Genomic DNA, 16,886 nt, shown 5'->3' with positions numbered 1-16,886 from the left:
TATATGCTCATTGTAATACATCAACAAGGTAAATGACACACCCAGAGGTGCCATGACAGTTCCAAAGCCAACAATCAAAGACCAAAAAGTGGGCAGTGGCTCAATTCCTGGAAATCTCCACACTTACCCCTCCACCAAAATAGCTAGAATAATCCTCCCTTGTTGTTGTTCAGTTGCTCTGCAGCACGCCAGGTCTCCCTGTCCTTCACCATCTCCCAAAGTTGCTCAAACTCATGTCCATTGAGTTGGTGATGCCATCCAGCCATCTTGTCCTCTGTCCTCCTTCTCCTCTTGCCTTCAATCTTTCCCAGCATCAAGATCTTTTCCAGTGAGTCAGATCTTCACATCAGGTGGCCAAAGTACTGGAGCTTCAGCTCTAGCACCGGTCCTTCCCTGAATATTCAGGATTTGTGTCTTTTAGAATTGACTGGTTTGATCTCCTTGCAGTCCAGGGGATTCTCAAGAGTCTTCTCCAACACCACAGTTCAAAAGCATCATTTCTTCAGTGCTCAGCCTTCTTTATGGTCCAGCTCTCACATCCATACATGACTACTGGAAAAAACATAGCTTTGACGATTAGTATCTTTGTCGGCAAGGGGATGTCTCTGCTTTTTAATACGCTATCTAGGTTTATCACAGCTTTTCTCATCAGCCTGTGAAATAACCCAGCCTATAAAAACTAACCACACTGCATTTCAAGACTACTCATACCCTCTGCGACAGCCCACACTCTAGTCTGTGGAGTGTGTTTCTCCCAAGACTGCTCTTGCTTCTGAGAAGGCTGGAGCTCTGTGGAGTGTGCTTCTCTCTAAATAAATCCATTTCTCACGTAGAAAAAAAAAGCACTTCATTTTTCGCCTGCTCACGGGTTCAATCTGGAGAAATGAGGGCAGGATGGGGGTGCAAGTACCAGAGGGGCGATGGCTTGGAGTTGAAGGCTTGAGCTTTACGTATTGATCTATTGACTAATTCTTTTATTTTTGAGCCTAAATTCCCTTCCCTGTACACAGGAATAATAGTTCTAGCCCAGCTTCCCTTATGCGGCTGCCACAAGGATGAGACAGATAGAAACATATGAAAGCACCTTAAATATAGGGTAAGTGAGAAAGCAAGATTAGGCATCAACTTTTTAACAGAAAGAATGTCTGTATACAAAAAACAAAGAGAAAAGAAAAGGAATTCCTATTTCAGGTGCATCAGTTAACCTAGTTATCTTTGTGAAAAGCAGTCCCAGGCTAAAAAGAGATACAGGCTAAAAGAAGCACAAGTTGCTGAAGAGTCCTGTTTAATTTACAATACTCAGAAATTGCATCGCATGTTTTAGCTAAACTTGGAAGAAGACTCTGGGATTCCAACCTTAACTCTAATGGCCTGGCCCCTGCTAGGTGTTCCCTTCTTGCCACGCCCCCATGTCAAAACTCCATTTCCCAATACGCCCCAGGATCCGGTAAGTCTGCAGTCATTATGACGCAAGTTCCACAGCCTTCTGGGAAATGTAGTTTATTTCTCCCCCCGCTACGTCAAGATCTAGGGTTAGGGACTACCACTCCCGTGAGGTAGTGCGTAATTCCACTCCGCGGCGTCTTCGAACGCGCCGCGGCAGCCATGTTGGAAGTGGTCAGCACAGGGGCCGGCACCAGAGGGTTATCGAAGCAGCTGTCACGATGCTGGGGTCCCTGGTGTCGAAGAGAACAGCGCCGGCGCCGCGGCTCCTTCTCCAGCTGCTTAGGTCCCCATCGCTCCGGAGCCACGAAAGTGCCACCGGCCAGAGTGTGACCACCGGGGGCCGCGGGGAGCCTCAGTGGCTGAGGGCGGCCGTCGAGGGGCGCCATGGAACGTCGCCGGCCTTACTCACCGGAGGAGGGGCAGCCACTGGAGGGCGCCAGAGAGGACGTACCGAGACCCCCTGCTTTGCAGCTGCCACGTGGGGACATCTTCCTAGCCCCGAAGATACACTGCCTGGGCAGGACAGCTGGAATGGAGTCCTCAGCAGAGCCGGCTTGGGCGTGTGGGCCCTGGCCACGGCGCTGGTGGTTCATTGTTACAGCAAGAGCCCGTCCAGCAAGGGTGATTATCGGGACAGTCTGGTTTTGTGCAAGTGAGAGGCGGGAGGTGGGTCCTGAGTCCATGTGGTTGGAGGGTGGGAGTTGCTTATAGATTTAGACCACTAGAGCTTCAGTCCTGGTAGGACCCAGACATAATTTGGTCATAGAGCAGGCTGAGGAGTTCAGTGCCTCAGAGTTGTGTAATTTCTCAAATTATGCAACTGTTACTGTATTAGAATAATAATTGCATGCATGCCTAGTCGCTTCAGTCATGTCCGACTCTTTGGGACCCTGTGGACAGTAGCCTGCCAGGCTCCTCTGTCCATGGGATTCTCCAGGCAAGACTACTGGAGTGGGTTGCCATGCCCTCCTCCAAGGGATCTTCCCTACCCAGGGATCAAACCTGCGTCTTGTGTGTCTCCTGCATTGGCAGGTGGGTTCTTTACCACTGGCACCACCTAGGAAGCCCATAATAATAATTATTGTATTATAATAATACAGTTATTAAAAGTCAGCCTCCCTTCTTGGAGTATCACCTTATCCATCTGTACAATGGGAGCATTGAACTAAACATCTGAAATTAGCATGTGGCCTATTTCTCTACCATTCTACCTGGTTCAGTTTGTTTTTTAAGAGGTCTCCAGGAAACCTGTTTGGCTTCCCATGTAGTGCAATGGTAAAGAATCCACCTGCCAACGCAGGAGACGCAAGAGATGTGGGTTTGATCCCTGGTCTGGGAAGATCCCCTGGAGTAGAGAATGGCAACCAGCTTCTGTATTCTTGCCTGAAAAATTCCATGGACAGAAGAGCCTGGCGTCCTTGGGGTCCATGGCCTAAGAAGGGAAGAGACTTGGTTTCAGTGCCAACTTTGGCTCTGCTTGCTCCTCTCTAGATTGTTTCCCCACAGGTGAAGGGTGATTTCTCAGTACTCTTACAGTGCTGTTATTCTGATTCCTTTTGAAGTTCAGCAGTGTGGGTGTGTTCATCAGGGAGACTCCTAGGGTTCTGCTGTGCCTGGTCTCAAGCATGAGGTGATCTTGCTATGTGGGGAAGTTGGCAGGACAAGGAATACAGGGAGGTGGCTCCCTAGAGAACCAGAGCAACCACGGGGGCTGGCTGACCCAGGTTGGCATCACCCCTGGGTGCATGGAGCTGAGCAGGGACTGGGAGAGCAGGCAGAGAGCTAGACTTCTAGCCTATGGAGTCCAGCTCTCAGGTTCTCAGCTCTTCCTTGAAGAGAAGAGTGAGGCATGGTATTTCAAGATTCCATGCATCCCAAGGTCTGAGACTTTGGACCAAGAGGAGGGACGCCCTTGACATTCATTTGTTTATTCAGCAGGATGTGGCCAGCTGTATAGGAAGAGCCTTGGCAGGGAGTGAGGTCACCTGGGGTCTTGTTTTGTTCTACCTTTAATTCCCACATGACTTTGGACTTTTGCCCTTTCTCATGATCCTGTTCCTCATCTATAAAATGAGGGTGTTGAAACAGAGCTTCACGGAGAAGGCAATGGCAGCCCACTCCAGTACTCTTGCCTGGAAAATCCCTTGGATGGAGGAGCCTGGTGGGCTGCAGTCCATGGGGTCGCTAAGAGTCGGACATGACTGAGCGACTTCACTTTACTTTTCACTTTCATGCATTGGAGAAGGAAATGGCAACCCACTCCAGTATTCTTGCCTGGAGAATCTCAGGGACGGGGGAGCCTGGTGGGCTGCCATCTGTGGGGTTGCACAGAGTCGAACATGACTGAAGCGACTTAACAGCAAACAGAGCTCCTAAGGGCTCTTCTAGCTTAGGCACACTATGATTCTATTACTCCCACACCCACAGAAGTATGAATACCCTCTGTGCGCCTACTTTAAAGCTTGATGTGGAACTCGTGACTTAACACAGTGCCAGTTAAGGGGACGGTGTGGGCCATTAGACCTGTGTATCTGGCAAGTCATCTAACAATGTGTTTTGGGGGATCAGAAGGCCAGCGTGGTCAGGAAAGCCTTCCTGAATGATTGGAGATCTTCCTTGAGGATGGGGAATTTGAATTTGAGTTGTGAAGGATAAGGCAAGAGATGAAAAGGAGAGTGGTACTGTGAGCTCCTTGAGAGCAAGGAGTGTGTCTTGATATTTTCAGGTTGATGCCAGTTCCTTTCCTTAATACTTTTGCATTGTCCATCATAGTCCCTGGTATTTAGTGTAGGTAAGAGGAGAGTGAAAAAGTTGGCTTAAAGCTCAACATTCAGAAAACGAAGATCATGGCATCTGGACCCATCACTTCATGGGAAATAGATGGGGAAACAGTGTCAGAATTTATTTTTTTTGGGTTCCAAAATCACTGCAGATGGTGACTGCAGCCATGAAATTAAAAGACGCTTACTCCTTGGAAGAAAAGTTATGACCAATCTAGATAGTGTATTCAAAAGCAGAGACATTACTTTGCCGACTAAGGTCCGTCTAGTCAAGGCTATGGTTTTTTCCTGTGGTCGTGTATGGATGTGAGAGTTGGACTGTGAAGAAGGCTGAGCGCCAAAGAATTGATGCTTTTGAACTGTGGTGTTGAAGAAGACTCTTGAGAGTCCCTTGGACTGCAAGGAGATCCAACCAGTCCATTCTGACGGAGATCAACCCTGGGATTTTTTTGGAAGGAATGATGCTAAAGCTGAAGCTCCAGTACTTTGGCCACCTCATGCGAAGAGTTGACTCATTGGAAAAGACTCTGATGCTGGGAGGGATTGGGGGCAGGAGGAGAAGGGGACAACCGAGGATGAGATGGCTGGATGGCATCACGGACTCGATGGACGTGAGTCTGAGTGAACTCTGGGAGTTGGTGATGGACAGGGAGGCCTGGTGTGCTGCGATTCATGGGGTCACAAAGAGTTGGACATGACTGAGCGACTGAACTGAACTGAACTGACCTGAACTTAGTAAATGTTCCTCAAGATGGTTTGTATTCTATGCAGATGTTTCCAGGAACAAAGCGCAGGTCGGAATAGTACATATAGAGGCTAGCAGTTTGTCCAGCCTGGTTGGAGGAGAGGAAGTCTTTCAAATGAGGTGAGAGCAGATGGAGTAGGGTCTGGATATCAGGTGCGAGGATTTGGAAGGTTTGAAATTCTCCTATAGGTGATGGAAAGCCATGGAAAATTGATGAGCAGGGAATGTCCCAAGTCCAGCAGGTTTAGACAGATGGGGAGAAGGTGTCCAAGGTCTTGCCTCAGAGCTTTTGGGGGGCTCCAGATTGGACTCTGTGGCATGTGAACCCCAGCAAAAGACACTGGGGTCTTTTTACCAAAATATATGAGTTTACCAAACCATGATCAGTCCCAGCGCTTCTGACTTGCCAGTTCCCTTGTCTCCTGACTTGAGAGTTGTGAGCCAAGGCCCTCAGTGCAGCATAATCAGTTTTGCCCTTTAGGAGCCAGGGACCCCGGTTCTAATCTCAGCTCATTCCTCATTCCCTCTGGGACCTTGCAGAAGCTACTTCTTTTTAAAAGAGTGAGGGGAGAGAGAATATAGCAGTATCTGAGGAAGGCTTGCTCCCCTTCCAGCTGGGGGCTGCCCAAGCATGCCTGGGTTTGTGCTGGGGGAGCACCTGGGAACTGAGGAAGACCTGGCCCTGGAGCCTAGGCCAGGAGGCAGCGTGGAGGCCTGTGCATCGGTCTGAACCACAGGACTGGTTTGCATATGTCTGATAAGGTGGATATTGTACACAGGAGGTTAGGTGAGTGAGCCAGGTCATACAGCAAGTACGTGGCAGAGTTAAGACCAGACCCAGGTCTGCTCTTCCACCCTGCCCAGTGCCGCCTCTCTGTTTCACTTGGTGACTCTCTTGGCTGGACTGAGAGCTCCCTGAGACAGGGCTGGGTCTGAGTCTGTCTGGTGCCCATCAGTGGGAGTTCAGGAGCAGCTGAGCTCAGAGTGTTGCAGCCGCCTGGGAGAGAGAATGTGCCTCTGCTGTTGACAGCTTTTCCTCATGGCCAATAGGTGGTGCCAGCAGCCCGCACGCTGCCCAGGCCAGGCCAAGCTTGCCATTGCCTTTCTACTAGCCCTGGCGATTCCTAAGGGATGGATTGGAATCCTCTACTTTGGCTCTCCCTTCGTTGGCTTTGGCACTGGGATGTTTGTAGGCTTTTCAACCGTTATTTCTTTAGCATCCTTGTACGGCTGTCAGGGCAGGGATTAGTGCCCCTGCTTTATAGTCGGGGAAGCTGGCGTTGAGGGTGGAAAGGCCGCCACAGCACAGGGTGAACAGTGGACAGGCTGTGGTGGAGCCTGGCTCCTGGTCAAGGCTCTCTCCACTCTCGGAGGGGTCTGCACCCCTGCCTGCTCCTCCTTATTCTGTCCTCCTGCTAGGTTTGTGACCTGTAACATCAAGATTCAATATCAGACTGGGAAACTGAAGTTGGAAGAGAAAGTGGGGCAGGGTAGGGGATTAATAATGTGATAGTTACATAAACCTGCAGAGCTTTATAGCTAACGAAGGGCGAAGGCGTTCACACACCGAGTGTTTACTGTAGGCCACACGTGGTACTAACACATTCCTTGGATCACCTGTGTGATGAGAGTTCTGAGTCTGGGCTCTAATAGAAAGGTGTGGAAGACAAGTTGTAAACAGAGGCTTTCACGTGGGCAGGGGAGGACTAGCTTTCTTTTTGTATATCTTGGCATCTTTTTACTTGTTAAAGTCCATGTATCTGAAGTGCCTTCACTTCCACTGTCTTTCTGGGCCCTCCAGGAAGCTCTGAGGGTTGGCCAGGGATCTGATTGGTGCCCTCTCTCTCTTCAGATGCAGCCCTGATGGAAGCTGCTCGAGCCAACAATGCCCAAGAAGTCAGCAGGTGAGTTATCGGACCCCAGGCCTTGCCCTCCCATGCAGGAGGCCTGAGTGGGGTGGGGCCCTTGCTCTGGTGGTGACTGCCTTGGAGAAAATCCTCACGCTGAGCTGGGAACCAAACCCTGTGACTTCATGTAGTCAGTGAGTCACTTGGGCTCCTCTGGCCCAGGCAGCCCTTGGATATCTTAAGGTAGAGAATTAGCCCCTGTGTCACTTTTTGTGGCGCCAGACAGCCGCGATCCCTCAGTTGCTCTGTTCTTCTCAGGGCATGGTTTGGGATCCGTCCTACATCTTGTGGGTTCCTCGGTGAATCTTCCACTTTGTTCTTGTTTCTCTGTGCGGTTGGCCATGGGTAGTTGCTTATTGACTGGATGGAGTGCGGGTGGGCACAGTGGAGACACTTGGAGGTTTGGGAGGGAGCTGGAAGAGGTCTTTCTGCCAGAGCCACCTGCCTGCGGAGCTGGGTGCCCATGCTGGGTGCCTGCCTGGGGGCTGACTGCATTTCTCCAGCTTCCCTAGCTCATCTGTTCCCCTATCGACCACTGGCCAGTTAGATCGGAAGCTTGTTCCCGCGCAGGGACAGGACTTGACCCAGGCCTCAGGTGGCTGCCAGGGCAGAATAGAGTCTGTCCTGGATGGATGCTCTGACATGGGGTATCAATGTGGGGCTGCTAGGGGCAGAGGCTTCATCCTTGGTGAAACTTGGTGCCCAGCATTTGGCCAAACTTTGGCCTTTTTTTCTTTTTTTTCCCACTGCCTTTTGTATAGATTAGGTGGCCGTGGGACACCCTCCCTTCCCTGCCGCCATGTCCACATTTGGACAGGAAATTAGGTGATGGAAGTGGCTATCAGCGCACCCAGCACCGAGCGCCCATGGTGCTCCTCCCCACTCCAGCTGCCTGAACGTGAAAAAGTGTTGAAAAGCAGCCACAGCCCCCATCAAGACTTACTGCTTTGATTCTCTTTCATTTTATCTGCCATATTATTATTGACTCTCGAGGGTGCTTTTGAGTATTAATGTTCAAGGCTTAGTTTTTAATAAACCACTTTTGGAAGTATGGGTTGGGAGTTGTTTCGTAGCCAAATAAATATGATGGAGCAGTAGTTTAATAAACATGCGATGATGCATCTTAAAAACCAAGCACAGATGTCAGCTTGCTGTTATAAGAGCCATTCATAACTGCAGGCAGTGTATGGCATATTCATTCCCTCAGAAACAGATGAGCCTCGTTTCCTTCTGCTGCAGTATGGTGGCATGACGGGGTGGCAGCTGGTTGTGCCCCTCATTTAAGGCCTTTGCTGACCCTTTAGTCACCTGTTGATGACTGCTAGGTGACTGCTGCCAGGCTGCTGCTTTCCTCTGGCAAGCCAGGACAGGCCATGTGTGTGCAGAGCAGCAGGGCTGTGAAAGCACCTGTTCCTCACCAGGGGAGGCTGAGTTTTGTTCAGTCACAGTCATGTCTGACTCTTTGCGAACCCATGGACTGCAGCACACCAGGTTTCCTGTTGTTCAGTATCTCCCGGAGCTTACTCAAACTCATGTCCATTGAGTTGGTGATGCCATCCAACCATCTCATCCTCTGTTGTCCCCTTCTCTTCCTGCCTTCAGTCTTTCTCAGCCTCAGGGTCTTTTCCAATGAGTCAGCTCTTCTCATCAGGTGGCCAAAGTATTGGAGCTTCAGCTTCAGCATCAGTCCTTCCAATGAATATTCAGGGTTGATTTCCTTTAGGATTGAGTGGTTTGATCTCCTTGCAGTCTAAGGGACTCTCAAGAGTCTTCTCCCGCACTGCAGTTTAAAAGCATCAATTCGTTGGCACTCAGCCTTCTTTATGGTCCAACTCTCACATCTGTACATGACCACCGGAAGAACCATACCTTTGACTGTATGCACCTTTGTCAGCAAAGTAATGTCTCTGTACGCTGTCTAGGTTTGTCATAGCTTTTCTTCCAAGGAGCAAGCATCTTTTAATTTCATGGCTGTGGTCACCAGCCGAGGGGATTTTGGAGCCCAAGAAAATAAAGTCCGTCACTGTTTCCATTGTTTCCCTATCTGTTTGAAGTGGGGACCGGATGCCATGATCTTCATTTCTTGAATGTTGAATTTTAAGGCAACTTTTTCACTCTCCTCTTTCACCTTCATCAAGCGGCTCTTTAGTTCCTCTTCGCTTTCTGCCATAAGGGTGGTGTCATCTGCATGTCTGAGGTTATTGATATTTCTTCCTGCTGTCTTGATTCCAGCTTGTGCTTCATCCAGCCCGGCATTTTGCATGATGTACTCTGCATAGAAATTAAAAAAGCAGGGGGACAATATACAGTCTTGATGTATTCCTTTTCTGTTTCACTTAGCCCCCAAGGGCTGATTGATTTAGCTCTTTCAAATACACATTTTTCTTAACAATTAAGCCGCCCACCCCCTGGTGGCTCAGAGGTTAAAGTGTCTGCCTCCAATGTGGGAGACCTGGGTTCGATCCCTGGGTCGGGAAGATCCCCTGGAGAAGAAATGGCAACCCACTCCAGTATTCTTGCCTGGAGAATCCCATGGATGGAGGAGCCTGGTAGGCTACAGTCCACGGTGCCTCAAAGAGTCGGACACGACTGAGCGACTTCATCTTACCTTACCCCCAAATTACAGAAAGTGATTGAATTTATGATATGTGTGTGGTTCAGAATATTTGTTCTTGGCTAGTGTCTGCAAGGATTTCCCTATATGTCCCCAGTCTCTAACCTGCTTTTCTCCTGCCTCCTCTTGTCCTGTCTCTCTCGATCATGAAGACTCAGTCAGAATCTCCCTTCACTCCTTGTGAGGGAGGCAGAGATGAGCAAGGCACAGACCCAGCCCCTCAGAACTGACGGTCTCCCCTCACCTTCGTCATGTGGTCTCAAGGAAACAAACATGACCTGCCAATCACAGCTCTTCCTGCTCAGAGAGCTGGATCTACATGAAGGAGTTAGGGGAAGCTGACCACGCTTGCTTGAAGGAAGCTTCCTTGAATTCCTACCACAGGTCCTTAATTATTTAGCCTTTTTACACTCTAGACTCTGAACAAGTGCTTAACACTACTGTTAATTTCTTCCTATCTGTGTCCTGGCCTTTAGCTCTGCCCAACAGAGCTGCTAATACCAGGATAGAATTCCATTCTCAATTTTAAAAAATATTTAACTTATAGTTTATACACAGTTGGGTCACCATGTGTATGATCTGTGTGGTCAAATCAGTATTTGGAATAAAACTCAGACCTGGAGTAATGCTGTCTCTCCCCTCCTTTTCTCCCATCCCTCTCTGGGTTCTGGGCTGTGTGTGCCTCTGCCTTGATGACCCCCTACCTTCCCAGAGCCTTGAGAGAGCTCTTGATAGTGAAGGGAAGCAATCCAAAGCTCTTCTCTTCAGAGGTGGGGAGTTTCATCATCTTCTTGAAGGATACTCTGGAATCTGAAGTTTCTGGGTTCTAGGTGTGGGCCTTCCACCCAGACTGCTGCGTGTACATTGTCCTTGCTGCTGCTGCTGCTAAGTCGCTTCAGTCGTGTCCGACTCTGTGCAACCCCATAGACAGCAGCCCACTAGGCTCCCCCGTCCCTGGGATTCTCCAGGCAAGAATACTGGAGTGGGTTGCCATTTCCTTCTCCAATGCATGAAAGTGAAAAGTGAAAGTGAAGTTGCTCTTCACTCTTCACTTCGGTAGTGCCGAACTCTTAGCGACCCCTTACACCTTTGCTTAAAGCCTCCCAGCCTCCACTCAAGTACTTCAGACTCCTCCCAGCTGAGTGTGATCTGCCCATTGCCCTGCACCTTCTGCTGGCCAGGGGTGGGGGCTGGAAGGGGGGTTGTTGGTGGTCAGGTCATCTAGGAAGAGCCGTGCCAGCCGTGCAGGAGAAGACTGCTTTACTAGAAGAGAAGTTGGAGGTCAGGTGGGAGAAGCTGGGCTGAACATCAGGACTGAAGAGGCAGTCAGCCCACGAACAGGAAAACCAGCGTGGTTCACACACTGCCCAAATCAGGAACAGATGAGGGATCCTCAGGCAGCGTGAGATGATCAAACCAACAGCTCTGAAGTGTGGGCACTGTTACCTGTTTTACGTGGAGCTGGCTAACCATTCGTGGTGGGGGCCTGCCTGGCTAAAGGCACAGGGAAGCTTCTGCCACTCACCATGTTCTTCTTTATATTAAGGAGCTTTGGACTGGCCTTCACCTTAAACACTGGATTGTGTGTGTCCCAATGGCAGGGACAAGGTCTGGTTCCTTTTTTACTGACTTGCCAGCAAACTGGAAGCAGGCAGTCCAGAGTCTTAATTTTCAAACTTCAGCTGACTATATCAGAAGGAGACTGGATCCCTTTTCCTTCCCGTCCTCCTCTCCTTTCTCTTTGTGTGGCAGCTGTTTCCTTCTTCCCCCAAGGCACTTAAACATTGTTTGCAGGTCCGGCTATGGCTCTTCAGGAGTGGGAGCCCGGTCCTGAGGCCCTATCCCACCTGTCGGGAGCGTGAGCAGGTGGCCCTGCTCCTGGGCTCAGCCCACCCCACGCCTGCTCCTGGACTCAGGAACCACTCAACCGAAACCTAGGGCCCAGGGCAGTCTGAAGGCACATCTGTCCAGGATCGGACAGAGCTGAGTGAGGAGCTGTCGGGGCTGGGAGTAGTGAGGCCTCCTGTTCTCACCGCAGAGATCACATTTCTTTTCGAACAAATCTGGGTGAAAGACTATACCCCTACCCATTTCCCTTCTCCCAGCAGGGAGCTAGGCCTCTGCTGAGTGCTTGACTCAGTTGTTTCCATCGGCACAAGCATTTTTTAAATGAAGAAAGTATGGTGGTATCAGTCTTGAACTTTAGACTGCCTGCCCTTTCTCTCCAGGATTCATTTGTTCGTTTGATGAAAGCTTACTGAGCACCTGCCGCATGCTGGGTGGTTTACTTGGCATCGGGGACAACTGACCAGACACGCTTCCTGCCCTCAATTAAGGAGTCAGGGGAAGACTGGTGACGCAGCATGATCTGTGCTGAGACAGGAGGGCTTCCTGGTGGCTCTGATGATGAAGAGTCCACCTGCAGTGCAGGAGACCCAGGTTTGATTCCTGGAGAAGGGAATGGCTACCCACTCCAGTGATCTTGCCTGGAGGATTCATGGACAGACACCGTGCTCTCCAGTCACGGTGCAGGTCCTTAGGCTGTCTCCACTCATAGTGCTGACACAGGAGCCCAGCACATGGCCCTCATCTACCGGGCAGACCGGAGAAAATGTCCCAGAGGAAATGACGCCTGATCAGAGTCTTAAAATATTAGGAGTGTTTAGCAAATAGACGGCAAAGGCATTCTAGGCAAAAGGAACAGTATAAGTGATAGTACTGAGGCTGAGGTGAGAAACAGCCTAAGTGTGTGGTGAGGAGGGGAAGCTGTATACTGTTACACTGTTTGGTGTTGCTGGATCAGAGTCTGAGGCCAGGAGAGACTTTAGATAAGTAGGGACCTGGTTATGGAGAGCATTTTCCATTTGTCCCTCAGTCACTCATCTGTCCAGCCTGTCTCTTCTGCCTAGCCCTGAGCTGAATTTGTGTTGGTGGTAACAAAATGAGGAAGGAGAAGCAATCTTTGCTCTGAGGAGCTCACTAACCCGCTTCTCAGGTGAAGAGGGAACACTTAAGTCAAAAATTGAGAACCAGCAGAACAAAGCATAGGTTGCCTAACTTCTGTAAGCCTAAGTAATGTGGAAATGATAAAACGTATAATTCATAATAGAGTTGTTAGTGTTTACTGTTAATAATAAATTTATTACGTTCAGTCAAAATATCTGAGTGCTTATTAGGAGATAGGTATTGGATTGAGTGCTGGAGATACAGTGGTGAACAGGATGGGCTCAGTTCCTGCCCTCCTGGTACTTACAGTCTAACTGGGAGCCAGGTGATTATGCAGTTATAGTTACGTACTTTAAAATGAAGTACAACTTGCCCTTTCAACAAATGGTGCTGGGACGACTGGATATCTTCATGTAAAAAAAATACAACTGTAGCCCTACCTCATCTGTACACAAAAATTAACTTAAAATGGATCATAGATTTAAATGTAAGAGTTAAAACTATAAAACTCTTAGAAGAAAACATAGTAGTAAATCTTTGTGACTGTGGGCTAGGCAAGCCTTCTTAGATATGTCACCAAAAGCACAGGAAATCAAAAAGAAAATGAGATAAATTGGACTTCAAAAGTAAAAATGTTTGTGTTCAAAGAACACTTTCAAGAAGGTGAAAAGTCTCTCCCACAGAAAGGGAGAAAATATTTGCACATTAGTATGAGATTTGTATTAGAATACACAAACTCAACAATAAAAAAAGATAGCCCAACTTAAAAGTGGACAAAGGAGCCAAATAGACGTTTCCTCAAAGAAGATATTCAAATTGACCAACAAGCACATGAAAAGATGCTCAACATCGTTAGTATTAGGGTGCTTATGCTTAGTCACTCCATCATATCTGACTCTTTGAGACCCCGTGTGCTGTAGCCCACCAAGCTCTTCTGTCCATGGGATTCTCCAGACAAGAATACTGGAGTGGCCAACTATTCCCTTCTTTGGGGATATTTAATACTAATCAAAGCCACAATGAGATACCACTTCTCACACATTAGGATGACTGTAATCAGAAAGACAGATAATAGCAAGTGTTGGTAAGGATGTGGAAAAGTTGGAACCCTTAAATATTGCTGGTGGGGATGTGAAATGGTGTAATTGCTTTGGAAAGCAATTGGCAATTCTTCAAAATATTAAACATATGACCCAGCAAGTCTACTCCTAGGTGTGTACTCCAGAAAAATGAAAACGTACATGAATGTACTTGGTACATGAATGTTAATAGCAGCATTATTCATAATAGCCTAAAGAGGGAAGCAACCCCAAAGTCCATTAACTGATCAGTGGGTAAATAAAAAGTACAATATAGGCATACAGTGGAATATTATTTATCAATAACGAATACTGTGTGTGTGCTACGTTAAAGAACCTTGAAGTCATTATGCTAAGTGAAAGAAGCCAGACACAAGAGACCACATATTATATGATTCAGTTTATATAGAATGTCCAGAATAGACAAATCTATAGAGACAGAAAGTAGATTGGTGATTGCCAAGGACTGGAGAGGCCGGGGTTGGGAGGGAATAGGGAATGACTGCTAATAGGTCGAGTTTTTTGGGGGGGCTAATGAAAATGTTCTGGGGTTGGTAGTCAAGATCACAGAACTCTGAATCTACTAAAAACAAGTTGTGCACTTTTATTAGATGGATTTTATGGTGTGTGAATTATATGTCAGTAAAACTTTGTTAAAAAGTGAAGCACAAGACACTTCGGAGTCTAATCTTGAGTATGAGAGGGGTGGAGGGTGGGGGAATGTTATCAGTAAGCTAAAGTATCTGAGTGAGGTTAAAGTGAACTCTGAAGGATGAAGAGAAAGCTAGAAGAATATGGAGTTAAAAGGACAGTAGGCCCTGAATCAAGAAAAGATGCACAGGAATTGAGGGAAGTCCAGAATGACTGGACTGTAAGTGGGAGAGGGCCTGAAATAAGGTTGGGGAGTTAAGCAAGGACCATATCTCACTGGATCTGTTGGCCACGTTCATGGTTTTTACTAAGAACAGTGGGCAGCCATTGAAGAATTTTAAGGTGTGTGTACGTGACAGAAAGAGAGAGAGGGACTTGGTGATATGATCTAGATCTGTAATTTTAAAAGATCACTGGCTGCTCCATGGAGAACAGATTGATAGCGAGCTGCGGTGGATGCAGGAAAACCGGTTGATAGTGACTGGAGTAGTCCAGACCAGAAAGGATGGTGGTAGGTGGTGACTTGGGGTAAGGTGTCAGTAATAGAGATGGAGGAGGTAAGTTAGACAGGACTTGGTGATGTTTAGAACAGCATCAGTGCATGGTACGTAGGAGGTACTCAGTAGGTGAATCTTGAATGAATGAATTTGCGTATGGTTGATTAGGGAGAAGAAGGTGTTAAGAATGAATTTCTGTTTTCTGGCTTGATCAGCGGTGGAAATGCTGTTGCCGTTCTCTGAGATGAAGCTGCTGGGGGAGGAGGACTGGGTTGGGAGGAAAAGATTGAGTTCAGTTTTGAACATGTTGAATTTAAAATTTCAGTGAGAAATTCAAGTGGAGATGTCAGGTAGACGGTTGAATGGATCTTTCTGACTCTTCCTGCTGTACATGCCATGCTGCCTCAATGATAAGTCTAGAGATTGTTTTGACATCTTGTTTTGATTTCTGGTTTGATGGTTTTAGACATTAAAGTACTTCATACCAGCTAAAACTTGTTTACTAGATACCTTTGGAAAAAACTCTGATTTGATTTGCAACACAGGAAAGAAGAAAGGGTTGGGTTTTGTTGGAGGGCAAACACATTTATTCTAGCTTTGCATTGATGGCTTGGTTTGGTTCTTGTCCCCGGATGCCCCAGCTTGGGGCTTGAGGCACTTGCTGTCATTGTGCCAGGATTAAGGTGTCCAGAATGTGCTTAGCTTCAATATAGGTAAATGTTCTGCACATTGATCCAAGGATTTTATCTAATTAACAAAAACCCAGGCTGGTAAATACATTTGGCTGTCTCGGGGCCTCTGAGAGGCTGTTTATCGATTGTTGTATCACTTTGGCTGGATGGGAAAATATTAATGATGGCATGAGAGCAACCAAAACATCCAGCTCTCTTAACCAGTAAATATGTAAATGTTCTTGTGGCTTGCAGTAGGTTGAAACAAAAGCTTTATTCTAGACCGAAGGTCAAGGCCTCACTGGCATCACTCTTGTAATTTGAAACTTATGAGTGTTTCTTGAATGCTAGGGTATAACCTACACAGGTTTCTTTTTGAACGCTGGGATGTTGGAAGGCAGCATAATGCTGCAAAAAAAGTACAAGGATTTTAGAATTAGAAGACCTAAGTTCCACTTCTGTCACAGTTACTGTCTTTGGGACTCTTAGTAGATCATGAAAAAAACAAGTTAAAGTGTTAGTCGCTCAGTCATGTCCGACTCTTTGTGACCCCATGTACTATAGCCCACCAGGCTCCTGTGTCCATGGAGTTCTCCAGGCAAGAATCCTGGAGTGGGTAGCCATTCCCTTCTCCAGGAGATCTTCCCGACCCATGGACTGAACCCAGTTGTCATACACTGTAGTCAGATTCTTTACCATTTGAGCCACCAGAGAAGCCTTTAATAAGTCACAGACCTTCCCTTTTCGAATCTTTGTTTCCACATCTTGTTAATGGGGTTCCCACTGAGAACTTTGAAATATAGTTCTCAGTGTTAAACTCTACAGAGAAAACTGAGCCCTGTGGGGAGGGTCCAGATCATGCACTGAAACTCCAGGGCTTACTCAAGTGGGCCTTTACCGGCCCAGCAACTTTGCAGAGTGGTCCAGGGTCTGGCATGTTTTCTGAGGTGTGAACTTACAGAATCTCTGTTTTGCTCCTTGGTGAAAGAAAACTACTGGGGAGGATTGGGTTAGCAGCTTTTTCAAAACTTTATGAGTAGGTGAGCTGTGGAAACAGCCAGTCAGCTGCTGAGAAGCGCCGCAGGATCAGGTGGTTGGCCAAGCCCAGGAGCAGAGAACAGCCAGGGCCTACTGCAGTGGCTTGCAGCAAGGAGGGATGCCCCTGAAGGGAAGCCCAGCCCTGCGGTTGAGCCTCTAGTGCTGGCCCTTACTGCTTCTTGGCTGTGTGGTCTTGAGCTAGTAGTCCCTTAACTTCCTCAGTAACCTCGACTGTAAGATACTTGCCAGGCCACCCTCCCAGAAACTCATGAAAATTCCAGGAGGGTGAACTCCTGTGGTCTAGAGAATTTTTCATCCTTTGGGTCATCAGTTTCACATCTTCCAGGAAGCCATCCCTAGCCCTCCAAGTACTTTTATACTTCCTCTGTGATAGCACTTATCACCCTCTTTTGGGGTGGGTCATCTGTTTCCTTCTCTCTCTCTCTCTTGCTCTCTCTTTTTCATACACACACACACACACACACACACACACACACACACACACACACACA

The 16,886-nt window shown here is 47.8% G+C and overlaps 1 protein-coding gene across 1 annotated transcript in view; it reads left to right on the top strand.

Moving 5' to 3' along the window:
• Positions 1-1,607: 1,607 nt before the first annotated feature.
• CLPB (caseinolytic mitochondrial matrix peptidase chaperone subunit B) overlaps positions 1,608-16,886 on the top strand; it is a 142,943-nt gene continuing 127,664 nt past the window's right edge. Inside the window, exons 1-2 of the mRNA XM_040258766.1 lie at positions 1,608-2,067; positions 6,824-6,875. Coding sequence (XP_040114700.1) covers positions 1,665-2,067; positions 6,824-6,875 — 455 coding nt within the window. The 5' untranslated portion in view covers positions 1,608-1,664. The remainder of the gene's footprint in view (positions 2,068-6,823; positions 6,876-16,886) is intronic.

This window comes from Oryx dammah, unplaced genomic scaffold, assembly GCF_014754425.2.
Source record: "Oryx dammah isolate SB20612 unplaced genomic scaffold, SCBI_Odam_1.1 HiC_scaffold_17, whole genome shotgun sequence".
NCBI classification, from domain to species: Eukaryota; Metazoa; Chordata; class Mammalia; order Artiodactyla; family Bovidae; genus Oryx; species Oryx dammah.
The sequence above is the reverse complement of the archived record's forward strand: the minus strand, read 5'-3'. Positions and strand labels throughout refer to the sequence as shown.